This window comes from Pelophylax lessonae (assembly GCF_965119305.1).
Source record: "Pelophylax lessonae genome assembly, chromosome: 3".
NCBI lineage: Eukaryota > Metazoa > Chordata > Amphibia > Anura > Ranidae > Pelophylax > Pelophylax lessonae.
Window position 1 is genome coordinate 665,102,304 of NC_138770.1, and position 21,532 is coordinate 665,123,835.

Consider the following 21,532-nt stretch of genomic DNA (forward strand, 5'->3'; position numbering starts at 1 on the left):
TTATTTGCTCACTAATTTACAAAAACAGATTTTGTTTGCCCACAAGTATTTGTAAAATATACAATGTAGCTCTTGTACTGAAAAGTTTGGAGACCTCTGTTCTATATAAAATACTTTGAACCAAAGTGTCATATTCAAGACTAACCATTGTCGTGTGCTAATGCATACACCCCAGATTAGAGAGTATTAACATACTGTATATATATTTATATATAAAGTGGGTATAGAAAAGAATCAGCCCCTTTAAAATAATCACATTTTGTTGCTTTGCAGCCTGAAATTAGGAAAGACACAGTTTTTGTTCTATCCAGCCATATTTACTTGGTGCAACTTATAATATCCAAGTGAAAGGGATAAAACCAACATGTCAGAAATCTTTTTTAAAAATTCAAAAAACAGAATCACTGAGTTGAAAAAGGATCAACCCCCCCCCCCCCCCCTTCCTGAAAAGGCGGCCTTCTCAATGGCACAATTGACTTTCAACTGTGATCAGCATTTTGATTAGCTCAGCATGAAAAGAGCTTTCCTGGAGCATGTCAATGGGTGGCAAGGCCCTGCCAAAAGATTCCTGGGTTAAAGTTGTGGACACACACAAGTCAGGAGATGGATACAAAAAAAAAAAAATTCAAAGGATTTATTAATGCCAAGATGCACAGTAAAGTCTATTTTTAAGAAGTGGAAGGTATTTGGTACAACACGGTCCCTCCCTGGATCAGGACGTTAGGGGGTTTATGGTCTGGTAACATCAGTATCGCGCCTCCATCCCGATACGTACATAGGAAAAAGGGAAATGGCCCGTGGGACTTTATATGAGGCGAGTACATGTGGCTGGAGGTAAAAAAGAGAAACCAATGAAATAAAATAGAAAAGTAACTTTAATTGCGGTAAATTAAAAATAAAAAGGAGGAAAAAGACATCATGCACAGGAATGCATTGAAATACTGTAAGTATTTGGCACTCTGTTTGAGTCCCTCATATTTACAGAATACTCTTTCCTATTTTTATAGATTTTTTTAATTTATTGTTTTTTGCTGTATCTTCAATATATGCATGTCTCTCTCTTTTTAGACATATTTCTTATGCACTTACTCTGAAGAAGCGAGTGTACAGCTCGCGAAACGCGTCAGTTCAAGATGCTTTATACTCATTTACTATGATATATGTATTTATGGCTATATTGGTGAGACTGTGAGATACTGTACCATTATGATGTATACATTATGTGATTTACCACCACGAATGTTATGTACTGTTTTGATTCAATATCAGTTGACATTTCAATGCATTCCTGTGCATGATGTCTTTTTCCTCCTTTTTATTTTTAATTTACCCGCAATTAAAGTTACTTTTCTATTTTATTTCATTGGTTTCTCTTTTTTACCTCCAGCCACATGTACTCGCCTCATATAAAGTCCCACGGGCCATTTCCCTTTTTCCTATGGATCAGGACGTTGCTCCAAACTGAATGAAAGACCCAGAAGGAAATTGGTTAGAGAGGCTACGAAGAAGGCCTACAGCAACTCTGAAGTAGTTCTAGGAATTTATAACAAAGAGTGGTCATTGTGTGCATGTGACAACAATATCCCAAATTCCCCATGAATGTGGCTTGTAGGGGAGGGTTGCAAGAAAAAAGTCACTCCTCAAGAAAAGCCACATGCAGTCACCACTGAACTTTTCCAAAACGCACCTTGAAGATTCTGAGGCCAGATGGAAAAATGTTAAGGTCAGATAAGCCTATAATTGACTTATTTGGCCTCAAAACCAAAAAGGCGTGATTCTTTTTTTATACCCACTGTATACCATATTTCTAATATGAGAATCCTGCCATCTGATTACCACATACAACAAGGCAACAGGTTACATGCAAAGGTGACGTAAAGTTAACATGTCAGCAAGCAATCAAAGAAAAAGGGAATTCCTTTCCTTAACACATTCCTCGATTATATATTGTCAATACAAAGGTTGGGATATCAAAGAGTTCTTTTGTCTGAGAATGATCCATAGAACAAAAACAGGATTTGTAGAGTCTGACCCCGGTAATCTGAAGCCATCTGTTCAAATTAATAGTCACCAAGGAAACAAGTCAACTGTGAGCTGTCAACGAGAAGGGAGAGACTACAGACAACTGGGACACATCCAAAGCAGCCTAGAGAGATGCCTACAATCCATATGAGCATGTGGGAGCGTAATAAACTTAGTAGGGTGGCCATATGGAAAAGCAATTACACAGCTAAGCTGTACTGTTTTGAAATGATATGGAAAAAGCACAGTTTTTGCAATAATATAATGTTAAATTTGGTTGTTCACTTTAGCGATATGTAGTCACCCACAACAACCCTACAGAAGCTAACAGAGTTCTAAGGATACCTAACCAAATCTGAGTGTCTGGTAGAGTCAAAAAATCACAATGCTCTTTCTGATTTGATATTAAAGTACCAATAAATTTAACCACTTGCCGACCAGTCACGTTGACTGTACTGCGGCAAAGTGGCTCGTTCCCGTCCAGCGACGTAGACCTACATCGCTGGACTCCTCACCCTGTGGGCGGCGCGCGCGCGCCGCCGGAGGCTCGCTCCCGGCTGTATTCAGTCACAGCGGGAGTCGGGCCAGGGGAGGAGCGGCGGCAATCGCCGCTGCTCTTCCCCGATCGTCAGGGAATCGAGTCTGGAGATCCGCCCGCTTGTGTAAACAAAGCGGGTGGATCTCCTAAGTGACAGACAGGGTCAGATTGCAGGGTTCAGCATAGCTGAACCCTGCAATCTGTCCCTGTGTCACTCAGTCACCTCCCCCCACACACATTAGTAAGCACCAGGCATACATTAACCCTTCCCTCTCCAAAAAAATTAACCCCTTCCCTGCCAGTGTCATTTTTACAGTAACAGTGCATATGTATAGCACTGATTACTGTAGTAATGTCACTGGTACCCCCAAAAGTGTCAAAAATGTCAGTCAAGGGACCGATCTGTCCGCCGCAATGTCGCAGTCCCGCAAAAAAAAATCGCAGATCGCCGCCATTACTCGTTAAAAAAAAAAACACCAAAAATGACAAAAATCTTTTCCTTAGTTTTTTTAACGCAATAACTTTTGCGCAAACCAATCAAAATACGCTTATTGTGATTTTTTTTACCAAAAATATGTAGCAGAAAACAAATTGGCCAAAAATTTAAAAAAATTTTGATTTTTACATTTTTTTGAGGGGGAATTTCATAAATAAAAAATGTGAAAAATATTGTTATTTTTTCAAAATGTACGCTCTTTTTTTGTTTATAGCGCAAAAAGTAAAAAATCGCACAGGTGATCAAATACCACCAAAAGAAAGCTCTGTTTGTGGGGAAAAAAGGACGTAAATTTCGTTTGGGTACAGCGTTGCATGACCGCGCAATTGTCAGTTAAAGTCGCACAGTGCCGAATCGCAAAAAGTGGCCCAGACGTAAGACAGCAAAATCCTCCGGTGGTAAAGTGGTTAAAGCAAACCTGTTATTTGCCCATTTAGGCTAAAGCAGAATTTCTTTAACTTTTCAACCATCATAGTATATTTGATTTATTAATAAGTTGAAGAAAATTTTTAGGTGATTGTAAAGGTTGTTAATTTTTTTTTTTAAATAAACATATTCTTGCTTGCTCTATGCAATGTTTTTTGCACAGAGCAACCCCAATTCTCTTCTTTTTGGGTCCCCCCCGGACCTGGCTCCCCCCTCTGCCGAGTGCCCCTAATAGCAAGTCTCTGGCTAGGGGGGCACTCGAGCAGGCTTGCTCTTTAGCCACGCACCTGTGAATTGACATTGTCTATTCACACACAGAGCGTAGCTTGGACCCTCCTCATTGGCTCACTGGCTTTGATCGACAGTAGCAGAAACCAATGGCTTCTGCTGCTGTGAGTCAATCAGGAGAACGAGACTCGGGAGAGCTGGTGTTCTCATGTATATCGCTGGATCAAGATGGGGCTCAGGTAAGTAAAAGGGGCTTGGGGTGCTGCACCCAGAAGGTTTTTTTTTCTTAAATGCATAAGATGCATTAAACCCAAGGCTTTTTTTCTCAGAGAATAGGTGCAGGAACTCCTCCTTTCCGAGTATCCCCTTGTCTCCGCCCCCTACCTACCTTTGAGCATCGTTCCTTAGTTTCAACCCTCACCCACCTCCCAGTACTGTCCCTTTCAGAGAATATAGAACTAAGTAACATTTGTGGTATAAAGTAATTTGTATGGAATTTGTTAACGATAACAAGAAAAGCAGTAAAATAGATCCCCAGCAGCCAGGAACAATGGATTCCCCCGGCAACAATGGACCACCTGCAATAAAATATCCCCCCAGCAAAAATAGACCCCCGACAGCAAAAACAGATCCCCCCTGCAGCCAGCATCAATAGACTCTCCAGATCCCTCCCAGCAACAACTGACCCCCCAGCAACAGAAGAGCCACCTCCAGCAACAATAGATCCCCCAAAGCAACAATAGAACTCCCCTCAGGAAAAAATAAATCCCCAGCAGCCAGCATCAGCAGATGCTGTAGCACACCCCAGCACTCCTTGCCATTACATACATTCAGTGCTGGAGGTGCCGGAACTGCGTTGCCCCACGTTCCCACTGAAAAAAAGCCCTGATTAACCTACTGCCTTTAGAACCACTTTAAAGTGCAACTGCACTGAATCTGAGCACTACAAACCAAAAACGCTATTTATTTATTTAATTAATTATTAATATTCAAAGAAAACTCCCCCATCTATCCATGTCCCCATGCTTTATTTTGCTGAGAATTCATTTTGAAAAGCACCACCCGGTATTTCTAGCACCACCTTTCACTCTTCAATGAACCACACAAGCAACCTCAGGAGGAATCCTGGGTTTTCACAGAACCTTGGTTGGGAAACATGGGGTAAAAGTATCAGATTTAGACTCCCCAAAGCAGACTGTAAAAACTGTGATGTCCTCTAACAATTGTGGTTAATGTAGAAGTGACCCCTTATATTGGTGCTGAGTGAAAAATTGCTCCCTTCCATTGGTGGTCGGTGTAGGTAGGAGATCCTTCCACCATTGCTCACTCTTTGTCACGGAACCATGAACCAGACGTACAACAACAGATAAGTGAAAATAAGAAAGCTTTATTGAAAAACAAGCTATAAAGCAAAAGTCCAAACGGATGGCGAAACCGATGCAGAGTCTTTGCGAAGCCAGGGGACAGGAACCAGCAGGGTAGTCAGACGAAGCCAGGATCAGGAACCAGCAGGGTAGGCAGACGAAGCCAGGATCAGGAACCAGCAGGGTAGTCAGACGAGGCCAGGAACAGGAACCAGAAGTAGCAGCAGTCTTAGTAGCATGTGAACACAGGAGGACCAAGCAGGGAACTGAAGCCACAGACCTCCTATATATATATGAGCTAGGTATCCAGCTCCTCCCAGTGGGAAGGAGGAGCCGCAGGGTGGGAGGCTACAAGAAACCCAGAAACCAAGATGGCCGCCAGCACATGTCAAACGAAGGAGAACAGCAAGAAGGTAAGACCATGACAGTACCTCCCCCTCAAGGGCCCCTCCTCCGCGGAGTAAAGAACGGTTTCTGAGGGAAGCGTGCGTGGAAGGCTCGGAGCAAGGCAGGAGCATGGACATCTGCGGAGGGAACCCAGGAACGCTCCTCTGGACCATAACCACGCCAATGAACCAAAAACTGCACCCGACCGCGGACCAGGCGTGAGTCCAGGATATTGCTCACCTCATACTCCTCACGATTGCCCACTCGGACCGGACGAGGCCGAGGAACCGAGGAAGTGAAACGATTACACACCAGAGGCTTCAACAGGGAGACATGAAACACGTTGGAGATCCGCATGCCAGGAGGAAGCGCAAGGGCATAGGCTACCGGGTTTACCCTGCGAAGCACTCGGAAGGGACCAACAAAGCGAGGCGCCAGCTTGGGAGTGGGCACTCGAAGGTTGAGGTTGCGGGTGGACAACCATACACGGTCTCCGGCCTGGTAGGAAGGAGCAGGCGCTCGTCTGCGATCAGCCTGGAGTCTCTGGCGCTGCGCAGAGACCTCAAGGGACTTCTGGATCTGTACCCAAGAAGCACGTAGGACGGAAAGGTGATCCTCCACAGCCGGAATATCCTGGGGAGAGAATACCTCCGGTAACACGGCAGGTTGGAACCCATAGTTGGCCATGAAGGGAGACGTCCCAGAGGAAGAGTTCACCGCCGTGTTCCTGGCAAACTCAGCCCAAGGCAGGAGGTCAACCCAATTGTCTTGGTGATCGGAGACATAGCAACGAAGGAATTGCTCCAAGGCCTAATTGGAACGTTCTGCGGCCCCATTGGACTGAGGGTGGTAGGCCGAGGAGAAGGAGAGATGAATCCCCAACTGGGAGCAAAAGGCGCGCCAGAACCTGGACACAAACTGACTCCCCCGATCCGACACAATCTCCTTGGGCAAACCGTGCAACCGGAAGACCTCCCTGGCAAAAATCGTGGCCAACTCCTGTGCAGAGGGTAACTTCTTGAGAGGAACACAGTGACACATTTTGGAAAACCGATCCACAATCATGAGAATGACCGTATGGCCTCGGGATGCAGGGAGGTCCACAATGAAATCCATCCCCAGGTGTGACCATGGGCGCTCCCCGGTGGCTAAGGGTTGCAGAAGGCCCAACGGAAGGTGCCGAGGGGACTTACTCTGGGCACAAACGGAGCATGCCGCTACATATGCGGCGATGTCGGAACGTAGGGAAGGCCACCAGAACAGACGTGAAACAGCCCAGGACAGCTGATTCTTTCCAGGATGCCCCGCGGTCTTGGAGTTATGGTAGGTTCGCAACAACCGAGTGCGCAACTCCTCAGGCACAAAACATCTGCCGTTGGGTCTCCCAGAGGGAGCACCAGATTGAGCCGCCAAAATCTGCTCACCCAGGGGAGAGGTCAGGCTGGTGCGAATGGCAGCCAGGATCTGATTCGGAGGTATGACCGAAGTCGGAATCGACTCCTCCCTGGACAGGTCGGAGTACTGCCGTGATAAGGCATCAGCCCTGATGTTCTTGGAACCGGGTAGGTAGGAGACCACGTAATTAAAACGTGACAAGTACAGAGCCCATCTGGCCTGACGTGGTGTCAATCTCTTGGCCTCAGAGAGGTAGGTCAGATTCTTGTGGTCCGTCAGGATGAGGACCGGAACCACCGAACCCTCGAGCAAGTGCCTCCATTCTTTGAGAGCCTGCACGATGGCCAATAACTCCCTGTCACCAATCTGGTAGTTGCACTCCGCGGAAGACAGTTTCCGGGAGTAAAACCCACAAGGAAGCAGAGGACCCTCTGGTGTTCTACGCTGAGACAGAAGGGCGCCTACTCCCGTCTCAGACGCGTCCACCTCGAGGACAAAGGGCAACCCAGGGTTGGGATGCGACAGAATCGGAGCCGACACAAAGGCGGACTTTAGAGCCTCAAAAGCTCGGATGGCCTCGGGCGGCCAGACCTGGGAATTACTGCCCTTCCTGGTCAGATCCGTGAGAGGCTTGGCTAGCATGGAAAAGTCCCTGATGAACTTCCGATAATAATTGGCGAAGCCCAAAAAGCGCTGCAGGGAGCGAAGACCACTGGGCTGGGGCCACTGTAAGACAGCCGAAACCTTCTCAGGATCCATGGAGAACCCCTCAGCGGAAATGATGTAACCTAAGAAGGTTACCTGGGATCGGTGAAATTCGCATTTCTCAAGCTTACCGAACAGCTTGTTCTCTCGTAACCGTTGCAACACTCGTTTGACATCCAGAATGTGGGTCTCCATGGACTCAGAATATACCAAGATGTCATCCAGGTAGACCACCACACACTGCTGCAACAGGTCACGGAAAACATCGTTGATGAATTCCTGAAAGACTGCGGGCGCATTGCACAGCCCAAAGGGCATAACCAAGGATTCATAATGACCGGTCCTGGTGTTAAACGCGGTCTTCCACTCATCGCCCGCCTTGATCCTTACGAGGTTATATGCCGCCCTCAGGTCGAGTTTGGTAAAGACCGTGGCCCCTTTAAGGCGATCGAACAGCTCGGAAATCAAGGGTATCGGGTAAGCGTTCTTGATCGTGATGCGATTGAGACCCCTGTAATCGATGCAAGGCCTCAACTCACCGCCCTTCTTTTTCACAAAGAAAAATCCAGCCCCTGCCGGGGACGAGGATTTGCGAATGTGTCCACGTGAAAGCGCCTCCCTCACGTACTCCTCCATGGCCTCATTCTCCGCTACCGACAGTGGATAGACTTTGCCACGAGGAGGAACAGCACCAGATTGTAACTCGATGGCACAATCGTATGGGCGGTGCGGAGGTAGGGCAACCGCGCGCACCTTATCGAATACGTCCCGGTACTCCTCGTATTCAGGGGGCAACAGAGAGTCCGAGGAAGTACACAGCAACTTGACAGGCCCATGGATGCAACTAGCCCCACACTGCGGTGACCACGAGAGGATCTCGGCCGATCTCCAATCGAAAATCGGATTATGCTCCTGGAGCCAGGGGTACCCCAAGACCACCGAGTAGTGTGGAGACGAAATAACCTGGAAGCAGACCGACTCTCTGTGGACGGCACCAATGGCTAACCCCACTGGAAGGGTCTCATGAGTCACGTGTGGCGGCAGAAGGGGTCTGCCGTCTATCGCCTCAAGAGCCAGAGGAGAACCTCGAGCCTGCAGAGGAATGGAATTGGCGGCAGCGAACGCACTATCAATGAACAAACCACCAGCACCAGAGTCCACCAACGCCTGGGTCGTCACCGAGCCCCCGACCCAGGAAAGGACAACAGTGATCAGTGGTTTGTCAACACGGGAAACCGGGGACGAGGAGACTCCACCCAAGATCTGCCCCCGACAGGATCTCAGGTGCGAGCGTTTCCCTGGACGGTTCGGACATGCCAACCGAAAATGCCCACCGAGACCACAGTACATGCATCGGCCCTCGCGTCTCCGGAGTACCCTCTCCCCCTCGGACAGGCGAGCAAACCCCAGCTGCATGGGTTCACCCCCAGACAAGTCGTCCCCAGGAGGCGTGGGAGGAGAGGGAGGCACGGGTGGGACAACAAAGGTAGGCGCCAATCTGTTAGGAGGCCTCCGCAGACTCTCCTTAAAGGAAGGTCTCTCCCTGAGTCTGGTGTCAATCAAAATCAGGAAAGAAATAAGAGACTCGAGCTCCACTGGTAGGTCCTTAGCTGCAACCTCATCCTTCAAGGCATCCGAGAGACCATGAGAGAAAGCAGCGACCAGAGCCTCATTATTCCAGCCCACCTCTGCTGCCAGGGTACGAAACTCAATGGCGTATTCAGCTACGGATCGTGAACCCTGTCTGATGGACATAAGGAGCTTCGCAGCAGAGGCAGCACGAGCCGGCACATCGAATACCTTCCGAAGAGAAGCAACAAAACCGGAAAACTCGGCAACCACCGGATTGTTGTTCTCCCATAAAGGGCTGGCCCAGGCCAAGGCCTTGTCCGAGAGTAGCGAGATTAAGAAGCCCACCTTTGATCTCTCAGTAGGAAAGGCATGTGGCAGCAACTCGAAATAAATGCCCACCTGGTTAAGGAAACCTCGGCACTGAGTTGGCTCTCCCCCAAAGCGCTGTGGAAGGGGGGCAGAACCGGACATACCCCGAAACACCGCAGGCGCAACAACAGGTGTCGGGGTAGACTCTGGCGCAACAACCGGAGCGGCAGTAGGAGCGGACCCAGGAGCGACAACCGACCCATCGGCAACGGGAGCGAAATGAACCGTGCGTTCAAGCAGGGTTTGCAACGCCACGGCGAACTGACCCAACAGGTGATCCTGCTGATCAAGTCTGGCAACCAGCGTGGGTAGTGAGGATGGCCCTGCACCGTCAGAATTCGTGGCCTGTGGTACCGTGCGTTCAAGCAGGGTTTGCAACGCCACGGCGAACCGACCCAACAGGTGATCCTGCTGATCAAGTCTGGCAACCAGCGTGGGTAGCGAGGATGGCCCTGTACCGTCAGAATTCATGGCTTGGTCCTAATGTCACGGAACCATGAACCAGACGTACAACAACAGATAAGTGAAAATAAGAAAGCTTTATTGAAAAACAAGCTATAAAGCAAAAGTCCAAACGGATGGCGAAACCGATGCAGAGTCTTTGCGAAGCCAGGGGACAGGAACCAGCAGGGTAGTCAGACGAAGCCAGGATCAGGAACCAGCAGGGTAGTCAGACGAAGCCAGGATCAGGAACCAGCAGGGTAGTCAGACGAGGCCAGGAACAGGAACCAGAAGTAGCAGCAGTCTTAGTAGCATGTGAACACAGGAGGACCAAGCAGGGAACTGAAGCCACAGACCTCCTATATATATATGAGCTAGGTATCCAGCTCCTCCCAGTGGGAAGGAGGAGCCGCAGGGTGGGAGGCTACAAGAAACCCAGAAACCAAGATGGCCGCCAGCACATGTCAAACGAAGGAGAACAGCAAGAAGGTAAGACCATGACACTCTTCAAGGAACCCTGGGTTTTCACTGATCCCTGTTTGAGAAACATTGGGCTAAAGTATCAGAATTACACTCCTCCAAGGCAGACAGTAAAAACTGTGGTATCTTATAACATTTATGGTCAGTGTAGAAGTGACCCCTTACATTGGTGTTTAATGGTAAATTGCCCTCTTGAATTGGTGGTCAGGGTAGGTAGGAGTTCAATCCACCATTGCTCACTACTCACGGAACCCCAAGCAACCTCAGGAGGAATCTTAGGTTTTCACCGATCCTTGGTTAAGAAACATTGGGCAAAAATATAGGTAGGAGATCAATCCACTATTGCCCACTGCTAAAGGATCCCCTAGCAACCTCAGGATGAACCCTGGTTGGGAAACACTGGGATTAAGTATCAGGTTTAGACGCTACTTAATAACCAGTTGTCAAGTTGCTTCCCCTGTTATTTTTAGGTATAAAGTAGGTGTTTTACAGGTTTAAATACAAGAGGTAACAGGGTGGGCCTGTTATTGTGTTTGTCTACAGCAGTAGGTAATACATTGAAGTTCAGGGGCTCTGGGTCATATCTTGCACCAGGATCCAGTTCCGTCACTCTATACCACTGGCCTCAGTAAGCTTTTAATGCAAATCCAAGACTTTTATAGTGTTTTACAGTGAAATGTGCATCTCATAAAAAACCAACCTACCTAAATGCAGTGCTGTATCTTGGCCTAGGCCAACAAGGCCCAGGCCTAGGGCAGCACTTTGCAGGGGGGCAGCAAAAAAGCTGCACCCCACATGGAAAAAAAAACAGCCTCCTCCTGACTCCCCCACGAAAAGGGTCCCCACCGGCTTGCGCTACACTTTTAGTATACTGCCAGTCCTATGGGGCAAATCATTCTGGCACCCCCATAAAGCGGTCATACTGCTACCTGCCAGTACTGATGGGCACTAATAATCTCCACTGATGGCCACTGATGAGGCTGCACTGATATGATGCACTGATGGTCACTGATATGATGCACTGATAGGCTGCACTAATGGGCACTGATAGGCTGCACTGGTGGCCACTGATTTGGCTGTACTGATGGCTACTGATGAGGCCGCCCTGATATGCTGCACTGATGAGGCTGCACTGATGGGCAGTAATGAAGCTGCACCGATGGGCACTGATAAGGCTGCACTGATGAAGCTGAACTTATGGGAACTGATGAGGCTGGACTGATGGGCACTGATAGACTGGTTGTGGTCTGTGGTTTACAGATGACAGGGCGGATCATAAACAGGAAGGGGTGTGGCCTTTACAGGAAGAGGTGGGTCAAATTTAAATTAGGGGCTGCACAATTTTAGTCAGGCCTAGGGCAGCACAAAACCTAAATACTGTACACCACTGCCTAAATGTGATACTTCAATTATACACTGCTCAACAAAAATTAAAGAAACACTTTGAAAACACATCAGATCTCAATGGGGAAAAATATCATGCTGGATACCTATGCTGATTTTGACTGGGTAATGTGTTAGGATCTATACTGGTATGGACTGGGTAATGTGTTAGGATCTATACTGGTATGGACTGGGTAATGTGTTAGGAATGAAAAGTTGCCACATCATTTGATAGAAATGACAATGATCAAACTACAGAGGGCTGAATTCAAAGACACCCCAAAAATCAAAGTGAAAAAATGATGCAGCAGGCTAGTCCATTTTGCTGAAATCTCATTGCAGCAACTCAGAATTGTACTCAGTAGTTTGTATGGCCCCCACGTGCTTGTATGCGTGCCTGACAATGTCGGGACATGCTCCTAATTAGATGACGGATGGTGTCTTGGGGTATTTTTTCCTAGATCTGGACCAGGGCATCACTAAGCTCCTGAACAGACTGAGTTGCAACCTGGCTGCGTCAGATGGAGCGAAACATAATGTCCCAGAGGTGTTCTATAGGATTTAGGTCAGGAGAGCGTGGGGGGCCAATGGTATCAATTCTTTCATCCTCCAGGAACTGGCTGCAAACTCTCACCACATAAGGCCAGGCATTGTTGCGCACCAGGAGGAAACCAGGACCCACTGCACCAGCCTAGGGTCTGACAATGGGTCCAATGATTTCATCCCAATACCTAATGGCAGTCAGGGGCCATTATCAAGCCTGTAGAGGTCTCTGCATCACTCCATATATATGCCTCCCCAGACCCTCACTGACCAACCACCAAACCGGTCATGCTGAACGATGTTACAGGCAGAAAAACATTTTCCACGGCTTCTCCAGACCCTTTCAGGTCTGTCACATGTGCTCAGGGTGAACCTGCTCTCATCTGTGAAAAGCACAGGGTGCCAGTGGCGAACCTACTAATTCTGGTGTTCAATGGCAAATGCCAATCGAGCTCCATGGTGCCGGGCAGTGAGCACAGGGCCTACTAGAGGACCCTCAGACCATCCTTATAAAGTCTGTTTCTGATTGGCAAGATATATTCACACCATTGGCCTGCTGGAGGTCATTTTGTAGGGCTCTGGCAGTGCTCCTCCTGTTCCCCCTTGCACAAAGAAGCAGATACCGGTTCTGCTGATGGTTAAGGACCTTCTACAGCCCTGTCCAGCTCTCCTAGAGTAACTGCCTGTCTGCTGGAATCGCCTCCATTCCCTTGAGACTGTGCTGGGAGACACAGCAAACCTTCTGGCAATGTTACGTATTGATGTGCCATCCTGGAGGAGTTTGACTGCCTGTGCAACCTCAATAGGGTCCAGGTATCGCCTCATGCTACCAGTAGTGACACTGACCCTAGCCAAATGCAAAACAAGTGAAAAACCATCAGAAAAGATGAGTAGGGAAAAAAAAGTCAGTGGCCTTCACCTGTAAAACCATTCCTATTTTGGAGGTTGTCTCATTGTTGCCCATCTAGTGCTCCTATTGTTAATTTAATCAACACCAAAGCAGCTGAAACTGATTAACAACCCCCTCTGCTACTTAAATGACAAGATCAATATCCCAGGAGTTTATTTGACTTGATGCTCTACTCTGATTAAAAAGTGTTCCTTTCATTTTTTTGAGCAGTGTAGTTTGTGGAATTTGGAGGGTTACTCTGACTTCTTACAACTCCAGTAACTATTGAAATGATATGTTCAATAGTTGCTGATCCTGTGGTCCACATAATTTGGGTTTTACATGCTTCTGGCCTCCTTGAGCACATGAAATAAGCCCCACTTGTAGCTGAAATGTAACTAAAGTGAGCTTACTACCTGAGTCCAAATTCTGAGACACATAATAAACTGCTAATGGTTTAAATCCCCAAAGTGTTCCAAAAGCAATAATATCAGGTTTGGGTAGACTGACCCTTTAACCACTTGATGTCCCTAGGCCATTTTAAAACATCCTGGACCTCAAGTGGTTGAAGTTAACATGGCCACAGCTGTAGCATGTCTACTGATGAACATATTTAAAATATAATGTAAATTTTGTGATCTGAGTAAAGCTTTAACCGGTTGCCGACCGCCGCAAGTATATATACCGCGGCGGTCAGCCCCGGCCAGGCAAAGTGACATATCGGTACGTCACTAGCCTGTGAGCCAATAGGGGGCGAGCGCGCGCCGCCGGAGGTGCGCTCCCGCCCCCGCTCGTTCATGGACACCTCCGCGCGAGTGACCGGCGGACCCGATGTCCGCCGGTCACTCGCGATCGTCCGCTGTGAAGGGAGAAAGGCAGGCAGCTGATGTAAACAAAGCCGCCTGTCATTCTTCCCTGTGTAACAGCAGAGATTATACGGTCCTGCTATGTAGGACCGTAGATCTCTGCTGTTACATGTAAAGCCACATCCCTGCACAGTTAGTCCCTAGGGACACACTTAACCCCTCCTTCCCCAATAAAGTTAACCCCTTCCCTGCCAGTGTCATTTTTTACAGTAACAGTGCATATGTATAGCACTGATGACTGTAGTAATGTCACTGGTAACCCCAAAAGTGTCAAAAATGTCAGTCAAGGGTCCGATCTGTCCGCTGCAATGTCGCAGTACCGCAAAAAAATCGCAGATCGCCGCCATCACTCGTTAAAAAAAAAAACAACAAAAATGACAAAAATCTTTCCCTTAGTAAACAAAATAACTTTTGCGCAAACCAATCAAAATACGCTTATGGTGATTTTTTTTACCAAACATATGTAGCAGAAAACAAATTGGCCAAAAATGTTAAAAAATTTTGATTTTTACTTTTTTTTTTTTGGGAATTTCATATAAAAAATGTGAAAAATATTGTTATTTTTGCAAAATTGTCACTCTTTTTTTGTTTATAGCGCATGATCAAAAAATCGCACAGGTGATCAAATACCACCAAAAGAAAGCTCTGTTTGTGGGAAAAAAAGGACGTCAAATTTGTTTAGGTACAGCGCCGCACGACCGCGCAATTGTCCGTTAAAGTCACGCAGTGCCGAATCGCAAAATAGGGCCTGGTCAGGAAGGGGGTAAAATCTTCCGGGGCTTAAGTGGTTAAATTGCTGGAAAAAGTTGCAGATGCACCTTCCTTTATGCAGTATTTTATAACAATGTGCAACACAGGTCAAGGTGTGCCATTTACAAACAAGAGAACAAAGAACAGCAAATGCCATTTGTTGCCATTAAAATATTACAAAATTCAGATCTCCCCAATCCACACGACATAGTTATTCACCAGTATGAACAAAATAGTGAGATCCAGTAAAATATACCAGTAGCATGTTTCTTTTTTGTAGGCAGAATGTACCCACATTGAGGATATCTGGCCTCACGTATAGAAAGTGCCTTAAGAAAGGCTCCCCTAAAGCAACCAATCAGCATTTCTGTTACATTCTGTAACCAGAAATAAGAGCACCATAGCAGAAAGTTGATTAGTTATTAGGAGTAAAGTAGATAATTCATTTTTAGATCCAATTATCCATTGGATTCATTGTCAAGATTCAAAAAAAGTCCAAATGACCTGAACTAGGTTTCAATTAACTAATGTCATTTTAGGGTCAAACAAGGTGACCCATGGTGGGACAGTCCAGTATAGAGTGGGCTGAATAGGGTAACCAATTGTGGTACCATCCAGTATAGAGGGGTACTGAACAAGGTAACCTGTGGTGGGACCATTCAGTATAGAGCCAGCTGGACAAGGTGAGCCACGGTGGGACTGTCCAGAAAATGAAAAGCTAAACAGGATAAGCCATGGTGGTACCATCCAGTATAGAGAGGGTTCAACAAGCTAACCCCTAGTAGGATTGTCCAGTATATGGAGAGGTAAAAAAAAAAAAGTAAACCCATTTTTTACGAACAAAGAACAGCAAATGTGATTAGTTGCCATTAAAAAAATATTACAAAATGTAGATCTCCCCAATCCACACGACACAGATATTCACCAGTATGAACAAAATTGTGAGACCCAGTAAAATATACTGGTAGCACTGTTTTGTTTTGTTTTTTTGTAAGAAGAATGTACCCACATTGAGGATATCTGGCCTTAAGAAAGGCTCCCCAAAGCAACCAATCAGCTTCTCTGTTACATTTTGGCCCCAGAAATAAGAGCATCATAACAGAAAGGAGTAACTTTTCCACTGCAAGTACCGGCTCAGCTCTACTCGGCCCTGCTTGGCCCTGCTTGGCCCAGTTTGCTTTTCCACTGCTGGTACCGCATGGTACGGTGTTGGAACGGTTCGATACGGTACGGTATGGTTTGCTTTTCCACTAAAGTAGTACTAAAGTTAACTGGGTGGGATAACAACGGGGTGGGTGGGATTCTCTGACCAATCAGTGGCTAGTAGTGACTGCATGCAAAGGATTGTGGGATATGGTACCGGGTATGGTACCTGTTGGAACCACAATCGAGGTGGTACTGTTTTTGAGAGCCGTACCGTTCGGTTCCATGCAGTGGAAAAGAGCCGCCGTACCGTACCGAACCGTTCCTACACTATACCATACGGTACCAGCAGTAGAAAAGCACAAAAGCGAGCCGAACCGTTCGGTTCCATGCAGTGGAAAAGCGCCAATAGATAATTCATTTTTAGATCTAATTATCCAATTGGATAGTTGGCTTTATTGTTAAGATTAAAAAAAAGTCCAAATGACCTGAACTAGGTTTGAGTTAACTCACGACAACAGGCCCTGTTAATTTATTGCTTTATAAGTTGAGTTTTCAAGTTTGTTTTTGTGTTTGGGGGGGGGGCAAAAAGTTCAGCAACACCCAATTTCATTTGTACAGACCAAAATAGTTATACAATAGTAAAAATGTCAACCATCTGCTGTAAAAAAAGGAGTTTAAATGTACCATCTGTAAAAACCAAAGTGCAAAATTAATAGAACATTTAAAATAGATCTAAACTCAATCAACACAATTTCATATACAGTAAACTTAAACATATGAATGTAATTCCAGAAGTTGTTTTTTAGTCTTTTTAACTTTGCGCATGTCATTAAAGTACTACCAGGTGATCATGTAATGAAGGACTATGTTCAGAAACTTCCTGTTACGGGGTGACTACTGTCACCCCGTTGCGCTACTGCGTTGTCACCCTGTCACAAGTCCCTAAAGGAGTTCAGATGTGTCTGCATGGTTACCTGTTGTCACTATCAGGGGCGCAGGCAACAGGGTGACAACTCAGGAGGAGTAATGTTCCACAGCCAGTCCAGAGCAACGATGTGTAGCCAACAAGGGAGTTAGTGAATGTAGACAGGAAAAGCCTGAAAGAGGCTGGATCAGATTCAATGAGATAGAAAGAAAAAGGATAACACATACAAAGATATTACTTTATGGAAAAAAATGCAATTGGTTATGATACTCAGCAAACTATATGTCATGAAGATATGGTTTTAAAACCACTTTAAGATGTTCTTATGAGGTCCAAATGACTTGGGCCATGGTGTTTTGTATGGTTTGGGCTAGCTAACCACAACTGGCCTGTTGGTATTTCGCTTTATAGGGTGACTTTTGGCAAAACAGTGACATAGTGGTTAGCACTTCTGCCTTGCAGCAATGGGGTCCTTGGCTTGAATTCTGACCAGGACACTATCTTCATGGAGTTTGCATGCTCCACCTGTGCTTCAGTGGGTTTTCTCCCACACTCCAAAGACATGCTTGTAGGATAATTGGAACCTAAATTGGCACTAGTATGAGTGTGCTACCCTTTATGCCAATCCCTAGTAACATTCTGTTGAGTGGGTAATGTGTCTCTTGTATGTATAGGCATGGTGCCACAGAAATGTAAGGTTCCATAAAAAAATAAAAATAAATGAATAAAATTAACAGGTTAACATAAAAATTCCATGTAGATATCCAGTAAAAGCCTTTTTCTTTTCATTTTCGTTTTAGGGTCAAACAAGGTGACCCATGGTGGGACAGTCCAGTATAGAGTGGGCTGAATAAGGTAGCCCATTGTGGGACCATCCAGTATAGAGCGGGCTGAGCAAGGTAACCTGTGGTGGGACCATTCAGTATAGAGCCAGTTGGACGAGGTGAGCCACGGTGGGACTGTCCACTAAATGAAAAGCTGAACAGGGTAAGCCATGGTGGTACCATCCAGTATAGAGAGCGTTCAACAAGGTAACCCTTAGTAGGATTGTCCAGTATATGGAGAGGCAAAAAAAGAAAACCCATAATGGAACCATCCAGTATATGGAGGACTTCTCTCCATAAAGTATCCACATGGTCATAAACAAGACAGCTGCCCTTGTAGAGGAAACGAGTTCACATCAGACAACGGCGGGACTGTCTAGTAAACAAAGGGCTAAACAAGTTGACCTATGGTGAGTCTAACCAGTATAAAGAGGCCTGCTCTCCATGAAATATCCACCATGGCCATATACAAGTTGCCCATTTTAGGGTCAAACAAGGTGACCCATGGTGGGACAGTCCAGTAGAGTGGGCTGAATAAGGTAACCCATTGTGGAACCGTCCAGTAAAGAGCGGGCTGAACAAGGTAACCTGTGGTGAGACCATTAAGTATAGAGCCAGTTGGACAAGGTGAGCCACGGTGGGACTGTCCAGTAAATGAAAAGCTGAACAGGGTAAGCCATGGTGGTACCATCCAGTATAGAGAGCGTTCAACAAGGTAACCCATAGTAGGATTGTCCAGTATATGGAGAGGCAAAAAAAAAAGAAAACCTATAATGGAACCATCCAGTATAGGGAGGACTTCTCTCCATAAAGTATCCACATGGTCATAAACAAGAAAGCTGCCCTTGTGGAGGATACGAGTTCACATCAGACAACGGTGGGACTGTCTAGTAAACAAAGGGCTAAACAAGTTGACCTATGGTGAGTTTATCCAGTATAAAGAGGCCTGCTCTCCATGAAATATCCACCATGGCCATATACAAGTTGTCTGTGTGATATAAAAGAGTTCATATCAACCAATGGTGGGACCATTCAGTATCGTGAGGGCTGAAAGAGGTGACCCACAGTGAGACTGTCCAGTATAGGGAAGGATAAAAAAAAGTGACTCACAATTGGGCCATTCAGTATAGAGAGGCCTGCTCTACATGATATATATATCGATTACAGACAAGACAACTACAAATGTAGTGCATAACAGTTCATATTAACCAGTATAGAGCATGCTAAACAAGGTGACCCACAGTGGGACCATCCAGTATACAGAGGGCTTAACAAGCTGACCCATGGTTGACCCGTCCAGGGCTAAACAAGGTGACCCACCATGGGACCGCCTAATGTAGAGATGGTTGAACAAGGTAACCCATGGTTGACCTGTCCAGCATAGAGAGGGCTTTATAGTTGACCCATTGTAGACCTGTCCAGCATAAAGAGAGCTGAAGAAGGTGACCTATGGGTAACCTGTCGAGCATAGAAAGAGCTGAACAAGGTGACCCATGGTGGAACTGTCCAGTGTCGACAGAATTGAACAAGGTGACCCACGGTTGACCAGTCCAGCATACAGAGGGCTGAACAAGGTGACCTGTGGTTGACCTGTCCAGCACAGAGAAGGCTGAACAAGGTGATCCACGGTGGAACTGTCCTATGTAGAGAGGGTTGAACAAGGTAAACCCATGGTTGACCTGTCCATCTTAGTGAGGGTTGAACAAGTTGACCCATGGTGGGACTGTCCAGTGTAGAGAGGGTTGAACGAGGTGGCCTATGGTTGGCCTGTCCAGCATAGAGATGGCTGAAGAAGGTGACTCATGGTTGACCTGTCAAGCATAGAGAGGGCTGAACAAGGTGACCCACGGTGGGACTGTCCAGTGTAGAGAGGGTTGAACAAGGTGGCCTATGGTTGGCCTGTCCAGCATAGAGAAGGCTGAACAAGGTGACCCACGGTGGGACTGACCATTGTATAAAGGGTTGAACAAGGTGACCCATGGTTGACCTGTCCAGCATAGAGAAGGCTGAACAAGGTGACCCACAGTGGGACTGTCCAGTGTAGCGAGGGTTGAACAAGGTGACCCATGGTTGACCTATCCAGCGTAGAAAAGGCTGAACAAGGTGACCCACGGTGGAACTGTCCAGCATAGTGAGGGTTGAACAAGGTGACCCATGGTTGACCTGTCCAGCATAGAGAAGGCTGAACAAGGTGACCCATGGTGGGACTGTCCTGTGTAGAGAGGGTTGAACAAGGTGACCCATGGTTTACCTGTCCGGCATAGAAAAGGCTGAACAAGGTGACCCACAGTGGGACTGACCATTGTATAGAGGGTTGAACAAGGTAACCCATGGTTGACCTGTCAAGCTTAGTGAGGGTTGAACAAGGTGACCCATGGTTAACATGTCCAGCAGAGAGGGGGCTGAAGAAGGTGACCCACAGTGGGACTTACCATTGTATAGAGGGTTGAAAAAGGTGACCCACGGTGGGACTGACCATTGTATAGAGGGCTGAACAAAGTAACCCATGGTTGACCTGTCAAGCTTAGTGAGGGTTGAACAAGGTGACCCAGGGTTAACATGTCCAGCATAGAGGGGGCTGAAGAAGATTACCCACGGTGAGACTGACCATTGTAGAGAGGGTTGAACAAGGTGACCCATGGTTGACCTGTCAAGGTTAGTGAGGGTTGAACAAGGTGACCCATGGTTGACCTGTCCAGCATAGAGAAGGCTGAACAAGGTGACCCTCGGTGGGACTGACCATTGTATAGAGGGTTGAACAAGGTAACCCATGGTTGACCTGTCAAGCTTAGTGAGGGTTGAACAAGGTGACCCATGGTTAACCTGTCCAGCATAGAAGGGGCTGAAGAAGGTGACCCACAGTGGGTCCATCCAGTGTAAAGAGGGTTGAACAAGGTGACCCATGGCGAGCCCGTCCAGTCTAGAGAGGCCTGCTCTCCATGAAATATCCACCATGGGCCATGGCCATAGACAAGACAACTGCCCATGGGGTGGTTAAGAGTTCAGACGGACCGCGGTGAGGTTTTACCAACTGGTATTAAAAAAAAGTAGTAAAATGCAGATATTCGGGGGAAATCTGCAATATGATGGACTACATGGGCACAGAGTGGATTGCTGCAGGGCAGAGGGGGCTGATCTTTGGAGGATGCTCATGTAAGAAAACACATGACATGGGAGCATGCTGATGGGGCAGACATAGACGGTGGCGTTGTAGAATGTGGGTGTCAGGGTGTGCATAGAAGAACAAAAGGGATGAGCCGGGGCTGGGATGCAGTGCGTGGAGGATGCTGTGGTCCAGCCCGGGGAAGGAGGAGGAGGAGGATGCTGCTGCCGCTGGGACACGTACCCGCTGCCGTCATGAAATCCGTGACATCCCTCCGGCCGCCGGCCCGTCCGATCACTCGGCTCTCTGCGCCATCTTCCCGCTGATCCCCGGGGTCCGGGCATGTGCCGGCCCAGGCTGCTCGCTCCCGACCGACGGCCATCCCACAACGGGGGAAGAGATTGCACGGGGACGAGCCCGAGCGCGGGAGCGCGCCTAAGCAGGCAGGGATATGAGGAGGGGAGGGGGGGAGCTGTTAGTGACTTATTAGTGATGGAGCATATTCATCAATAGAGGGGAACATGACCCAAAACTGGCCGACAATTAGATATGGGCACAAAAAATGACAATGCTTCAAAGTAGTGTGATATTGATCTTTGCATTAAAGGAATAATCTACCTTTACCCAAAAAAAATCAATGCATCCATATTGATTGATGAAAAATGTGCATTGATTATACC

The 21,532-nt window shown here is 47.0% G+C and overlaps 1 protein-coding gene across 3 annotated transcripts in view; it reads right to left on the reverse strand.

Annotated features, from left to right (window-relative positions):
* PAK5 (p21 (RAC1) activated kinase 5) overlaps positions 1-21,263 on the reverse strand; it is a 293,496-nt gene extending 272,233 nt beyond the window's left edge. For all 3 annotated transcript variants that reach the window (XM_082250189.1, XM_082250188.1, XM_082250187.1), the window contains exon 1: positions 21,096-21,263. In XM_082250189.1, coding sequence (XP_082106315.1) covers positions 21,096-21,234 — 139 coding nt within the window. In that variant the 5' untranslated portion in view covers positions 21,235-21,263. The remainder of the gene's footprint in view (positions 1-21,095) is intronic.
* Between the last annotated feature and the right edge of the window lie 269 nt (positions 21,264-21,532).